The sequence below is a fragment of the Moschus berezovskii genome, chromosome 7 (assembly GCF_049115385.1).
Source record: "Moschus berezovskii isolate FMDL1 chromosome 7, NW_MosBer_1.0, whole genome shotgun sequence".
In the NCBI taxonomy this organism is placed as follows: Eukaryota; Metazoa; Chordata; class Mammalia; order Artiodactyla; family Moschidae; genus Moschus; species Moschus berezovskii.
In genome coordinates this window covers 108077416-108084949 of record NC_142466.1, presented here as the reverse complement: position 1 = coordinate 108084949, position 7534 = coordinate 108077416, and the positions used below count along the sequence as shown (strand labels likewise).

Here is a 7534-nt window from a genome sequence, read left to right as displayed (position 1 = left end):
TGTTTTGAAAAAAATAAACTTTTTATGTAGATCTGACCTGTTTCCCCTCCTCTTCGATCCATAGATACATTGTCCTGTGACTTGTGGTAAAACTGTGTTTTTAATAGTGGAAATAAGTGCAAAAGTGTTTTCCTAAGTCAATGAACATAACTTTATCCATCCATTTTTGTTCTCAGATAAAGTGAATAGAATCATATTAGAATAACTACAGGTAAAAGGAAGCAAATGGAAGGCGAAAATCTCACCAGTTGGAGCTTCTTTTTCCTGGAAGGTTTTTCTAGATACCCAAAGTTAGAGATTGTTCTCTTCATCTTCAGCCTTTTAATGTATCTGATAACCCTCTTGGGCAACAGCACTCTTATTTTAATCACTGTTGTAGACTCACGCCTTCAGACTCCCATGTACTTGTTCCTTGGAAATCTGTCTTTCATGGATATTTGTTACACATCTGCTTCGATTCCTACTTTGCTGGTGAACTTGCTGTCATCCCAGAAAACCATCATCTTTTCTGGGTGTGCTATACAGATGTATCTGTCCCTTGCCATGGGCTCCACGGAGTGCGTGCTCCTGGCTGTGATGGCGTATGACCGTTATGTGGCCATTTGCAGCCCGCTGAGATACCCCATCGTCATGAACAGAAAGGTCTGTGTGCAGATGGCCACCATCTCCTGGGTGACGGGCTCTCTGACAGCCCTGCTGGAAACCAGCTTCGCCCTACGGATACCCCGCTGTGGGAATCTCATTGACCACTTCACATGTGAAATTCTGGCAGTGCTGAAGCTAGCTTGCACACGGTCTCTGCTCATGGACACAATCATGCTGGTGATCAGTGTGCTCCTCCTGCCCATTCCACTGCTCTTAATTTGCATCTCTTATGTCTTCATCCTTTCAACTATTCTGAGAATCAACTCAGCAGAGGGCAGAAACAAAGCTTTTTCTACCTGTGGTGCCCACTTGACTGTGGTGATCTTGTATTACGGGGCTGCCCTCTCCATGTACCTAAAGCCTTCTTCATCAGGCTCACAAGAAATAGATAAAATCATCTCGTTGCTTTATGGAGTGCTTACCCCTATGCTGAATCCCATAATTTATAGTTTAAGAAACAAAGAAGTCAAAGATGCGGTGAAAAAAGTGCTGGGCAAAATGTACTTGCAGCAAACACAGGAACATCTCTCACTGTGTGTCCGTGATTTTTTCCAGGGGTGTGTCCTTGGTGGAACTCACCAGAAAAATTCAAGACAATATACTCACGCTCAGTAAACTAACTTGTGCTTGACCGTTGTCATTTTACAGTTGTGAAATAGGTGTATATAGAGTGATTGCCTATGGACGATAGTAGGTTCCAGTTTGCATTTAGTTGTAATTTCTGTCTTTTCTGTCTTATGGTTGTGAGAAGTTTGGGGCTATAGAGTCATCACACATTTGTTCCAGAAGGAAACTTGGATGAATTTAGAGTCTGTAAACTCTGGTGCCAGAAGAAACTTGTCTATCATCTCTGCCCTAAATCCTTTCCAGAATGAAGTGGGAGCATAAAGAAACAAAAAGATACAATGGCCTTGGTTACTTAAGCAATAAAATAGAATCTTTGAAAAATTAAAATACTTGGCTCATCATCACACAGCTGTAAAATCGGAACTGTAACCCTCACCCTTTGGGTTTCTTCGCCAGAGAAACCCAATATTTCTTCTACATGCTGAGTGGCTCTCTAACTACCCTTCCTCATTGAAAACTCCTCATTAAAACTCTTGACTTCTTGAGTAAGGTTGTAATGCCTGCTTGTATTTGTTCACTTGCTAACTTTGCTTTTCCAAGCACCTAGATACTTGCACAACTTGTATGTGTTTTTATGTCAATATACCACCAATACTACTAATTAGGTCTTTTTTTATGTGTGTATGTCTTTTTTTCTTCATTGGATGAATGACTTCACGAAGTCATGGATTCCTATCATTTTGTATCTTTAATGCTTATGTAAGTCAGTAAACTAATAAATTCATCATCTTTGAATTAGTCACTGTATTTGAGAAGTAAATACCACTCATGAAAATTATGAAGAAGAAACAGCATGGGCAATGGGGTCTGTTGCTTTATAAATCATCTTAAAGTGATACTTGATAGTAGAATTTTATTGAAGTAGCAGAGTTGGATTTTAGAATGAATTTTCTGTCTCCTGGAGTTAGCTGTAATATGTGTGATACCAAATATAAACAGGAAGAACCGGAGTTACAGAAGTAGCTGAAATCTTTACTGCAGAGAGTGAACTATGAGAATTTGAAGACATAGGCACTGAATACCCTTAGCATATCAGCTTTGACCAAGGGAACTGAGCTGGTTGACATGAGTCACCGAAGCAGGTTATAAATGACCCTTATGTCAGAAGAGGACCCAGGATGGAACCTAGGCAGATATCTCCCTGGTAGCTCTTGGCTAAGAGATAAGGAGTTACGGTATTACAGCCATATGTTACCTAAAGTTGCTGTGAAAAACAGGAAGTCAATATAAATGTGTTTCATATATTATAGGCAGTACTAAAGGAAATTATTGGCAATTGGTACATTCTGTCATTTGGATTAGACTCCATATCAATCAGTTTGGGTTAAACTCTGTCTCAATTACAATCCTTAATTTTATAGAGTCTCAGGTGAGGGATTCTTGTCAGGTACTAAAAAGAGGAATATATTTGACAAGAAGATAAAACCACCTCTGACAGTCAGTTCCTGAAAGATTGGTGACATGACCAGATTTATGCCTTTAAAAAAAAATTGAATCATGTCACTTCCCATTTAAACCCTTTATTGGCTTTTTATTACCCTAAAGCTTGAAGTCCTCAAGATGATATGCATGAACTTTCAAAATCTGATTACCCACCATTTATAGTCTTTTCTTTGGGAAACTCGGTTTCCTTTTCATTCTACAAAAGTGTTGTGCTGTGTCTTTTTATTGAAAGCATTCATCAAAATTTGTAATCTGATAATAATTTGTGGGTTTGCTTGTTTAATATTTCTCTCATTAGTCTGTAGGTCCTTTGAAGCAGGGACCATATCAATTTCATTTACCACTGGAAGCCCAGAGCTTAGCACCAAGTCTGGCACAGGAAAGGCATTCAGTGCATACTTTTGTGAAGGATCAAGTGCTCAGTGAACATCTGTTGAATACAAATATGCATATAATAAACTTCTGATGGTTGTTCAATTAAGTACACGACCATTCCTGTAGTGAGAGAGATGAGGATGTCCAAGGTGGCTTCTGGGTGTCAAAGAAGCCTGAAATGTCATTAACTGACATGTGGAACACTTGACCAAGTTTAGGGGTTGAAGGGAAGCCATGAGTTGTAATTTAGACATGTGAAATCTGTCATGATTTTGAAATGTGTAAGAGATGTCAGTTGGATATGCTGGTTTGGAATTAATGAGAAAGATCAGCCTGGAAATATAAACTTGTGACATATTTGCATATATATATATATATGATTTAAGTATTGAAAATGGTTAACATTAACTAGGGAGAGAGTATACAGTGTGCGAAACACTGATTGTTCATTGGGAGGACTGATGCTGAAGCTCCAGTACTTTCACCACCTGATGTGAAGTGCCAGCTGATTGGAAGAGACCCTCATGCTGGGAAAGACTGAGGGCAAGAGGGGAAGGGGGCGACAGAGGACGAGATGACTGACACATCACTGACTCAATGGACGTGAGTTTGAGCAAACTCTGGGAGACAGTGAAGGACAGGCAAGCCTGGTGTGCTGCAGTCCCTGGGGTCACAAAGAGTCAGACACGACTTAGCGACTGAACGACAACAGTGTGAAGATGGCCTAAGTGAAACTAGGGGAACACTGATATTTAAAGCCCATCAACTAGGAAAAGCCATCAAAGCGGCATTGAAGAAGAGCAAGTTCTAAAGTAGGGCCAGAGCAAAAGCCAGAAGACAGATTCCAGTTTTGATCAAGTTTAAGTAAACCCTCTCCACCCTGCTTTCCCACCAAATGTAATTGAAAGCTTTAGATAGAAATGCATGGAGCAGTCAACTGAGGGCTCTGAAAAATGAGTGGTACCATGCATATCTGGGAAGGAAACTGGAATGCAAGGTACCAACAAACTCATGGTGAATTTTTTTTTTTCTTTTTTTTCTCCATCGTCCAGCATCTCTTGGTCTAGACTCAAGGGCAGCTTGAAGCCCAAACCTACACACTGGGTTCAGAGAGAAAGATAGCATGAGCTCCAAGGGAAGCTCCCTTTTGGTGGTCTGAAATGAGAAAAGGGGAGCAAAGGAAATTTACTAATTAAATAAAAAAATCTCTTGCCCAAACTCCCAGGCAATCCTCTGGTGACAGTGGCAGCATCAGCAGTGGTGGCTGGGCAGGCACCTAAAATCCTTAGGGAAGAGACCCTTCTTCTTGGTTTAGAGGAACCGTGGTCCCGCGAGCTTGGGAAGAGTCCCCATTGCCTTTTTCTCTTTCTATCATCTCCTGTTTGGTACTTGAGGCAGAGACTTCCAGCCTACAGCACTGAGGGAAAATACATTTCTGTTATTTCGGCCATGCGGCCTGTGGTATTCTGTTCTGGCAGCCTGAGCACACTAATGCATGGGCCCTGCCTCCATCTCCAAAGCCAGCAAAGAGGAGACAAGTCTGTCTCATATTGCATCATTCTGACCCTGCTTGTGTCATCACACCTCTCTCTCTCTTTTCATTTCCTTCTTCCACTTTTAAGGACCTGTGTGATTTCCGTTGGGCTGAGACACATACTCTCTTTAGGGTAAGCTGGTTACAACCTAATTCCATCTGCAACCTTAATCTCCTTTGCCATCTAATCTAACATATGCTCTGTTTCTGCATCCTAATCGGATATAGATCTCTTTGCTGCTGCTGCTGCTAAGTCGCTCCAGTCGTGTCCAACTCTGTGCGACCCCATAGAAGGCAGCCCACCAGGCTCCCCTGTCCCTGGGATTCTCCAGGCAAGAACACTGGAGTGGGTTGCATTTCCTTCTCCGATGCATGAAAGTAAAAAATGAAAGTGAAGTCGCTCAGTCGTGTCCGACTCTTAGCGGACCTCTTTGGGACCATTATTTTCCCCACTATATCTTGATTTCAAAATGGCTGTAATGAGAAATGGAAACACTTTCAGATTCTTGGACATTCATGCAGAACTTCCTCCAATTGCTAAAGACCCAGAACAACACTGCATTACAGATGTCAGTGAGTCTGCCTATGAGTCTCAGGTGATGGAGATTCACTTCAAAGTTCACATATGGAGACTCTGAAAGCACCCCATGGTTTTTTCCTCAGTTTGCATGCAGTATTTGGAATAGATACTATCAACAAGTGGCACATCCCCACTCTGGCCCTGTGAATTATGGAATAAGGAAGGAAAATATGAACTGTAGCAGGAAAATATGAACTGAGGCCCCTGGAACGTCTCTTTTTCCCACCAAATATATATACTTAGGCCTGGCGTGCTGTGATTCATGGGGTCGCAAAGAGTCGGACACGACTGAGTGACTGAACTGAACTGAACTGAACTGAAAGACCATATTGCATTCTTGGTGAAATCATAGAAATTAAAGGCATAGCATAAAAGAGAAGAAAATAGTGCTATTTGCATGGCTGCATCTAGAGATATCATGATAATTGAAGTCAGAAAGAGAAAGACAAATACCATATGATCTCACTTACATGTGGAATTGAAAATATGACACAAATGAACATATCTATGAAACCCAAACAGAATCTCAGATACAGAGAATAGACTTTTGTTTGCCACGGGTGAGGGGTGGGGAAAGGATGGATTGGGAGCTTGGGGTTAGCAGATGCAAGATAGTATATATAGAGTGGATAAGCCACAAGGCCCTACTGTATAGCATAAGGAACTATGTTCAATATTCTGTGTCAGACATAATGGAAGAGAATATATTGAACCACTTTGCTGCGCAGCAGTAATTAACATTGTAAATCAACTATACTTCAGTTTAAGGAAAAAGAAATCAAAAGAAATCTTGGAAGATTCAAGGAACAGTGATTTGATTGTTGTTAAAAAATGCATACATAGAATTTATCATCTCAACCATTTTTTAACATACGGTACCATAGTGTTAAGTATATTCATGCTGTTGTACAACACATCTCCAGGGCTTTTCATTTGCAAAACTGAAACTCCTCACACATTGAAAAACAGCTCTCCATTTCTCCTCCTCCTACCTCATGGCAACCATGATTCTACTTCCTGTTTCTATGAATTTGACTAGATGCTTCATAAAAGTGGAATCAGACAGAATTTTTATTTTTGTGACTGGCTTATTTCACATAGTATAATGTCCTGAAGTTTCATTCATGTTGTAGCATGTGACAGAATTTCTTTTTTTAATGAGGTTGAATATTCCAGGGTATGCATAGACCACATTTGCTTTATCCGTTCTTCCGTTGGTGGACATTTGTGTAGGTTCCACCTCTTGGCTATTATGAATAATGGGGCAGTGAACATGGGTGTGCAGATATCTCTCTGAGATCCTGCTTTCAATCATTTTGTGTACATATACACAAGTGAGATTGCTGGGTCATATAGTAGTTCTGTGCTGTGCTTAGTTGCTCAGTCATGTCTGACTGTGACCCCATGGACTGCAGCCTGCCAGGTTCCTCCGTCCATCGGGATTCTCCAGGCAAGAATGCTGGACTGGGTTGCCATGCCCTCCTCCAGGGGACCTTCCCAAGCCAGGGACTGAACCCAGGTCTCCTGCGTTGCAAGCGGATTCTTTACCATCTGAGCCAGCAGGAAAGCCCAAGAATACTGGAATGGTTAGGCTATCCCTTTTCCAGGGGATCTTCCTGACCCAGGAATTGAGCCTAGGTCTCCTGCATTGCAGGCAGATTTTTTACCAGCTGAGCCACCAGGGAAGCCCCTTACAGTAGTTTGACTTTAGTTTTTTGAGGAACTTCCATAATAGTTGTTATGTTTCCTGTAACAGCTGCACCATTTGATATTCCCACCAGCAGAGCACAAGGGTTCAATTTCCCACATGCTCGCCAACACTATGTATTCTTTGTTTGGTTTTTCATGTATTAACCATCTGTGGCTTTGACTTGCACTAATCTAATGATTAGTAATGTTGATCATTTTCCACATACTTTTTGGACATCTGTGTATGTTTTTTACAGAAATGTCTATTCAAGTCTTTCCCCATTTTAATTATTTTATTGTCTCTATTATGTCCTCAATTAACTGATAAATTCTTTGGTATGGGTTACTTTGCTTTTTTTTTTTTTTCATTAAGTGTTTTTGTGGAGTAATTTTAGGTTCAAAGGAAAATTTGGAAGATACAGAGATTTCCCATATAATCCCTGCTCTTGCCCCCTCAGCCTCCACCATTATCAACATTCCCATCCGAGTGGTGCGTTTATTGATGAACCTACACTGACACATCATAATCACCTCAAATCCATAGTTTAAATTAAGGTTCACTCTTGGTATGTGTTCTGTGGGTTTGTACAAATGTATCGTGATCTGTATCCATCATTATGGCATCAAACTGTGAAACTTTA

At 40.9% G+C, this 7534-nt stretch overlaps 1 protein-coding gene across 1 annotated transcript; it reads left to right on the top strand.

Annotated features, from left to right (window-relative positions):
• Nucleotides 1-207: 207 nt before the first annotated feature.
• OR2K2 (olfactory receptor family 2 subfamily K member 2) lies at nucleotides 208-1260 on the top strand. Its single transcript, XM_055427732.2, has one exon. It carries the CDS (start codon nucleotides 226-228, stop codon nucleotides 1258-1260), a length of 1035 nt encoding a protein of 344 aa, XP_055283707.2. The 5' UTR covers nucleotides 208-225.
• Nucleotides 1261-7534: the final 6274 nt, after the last annotated feature.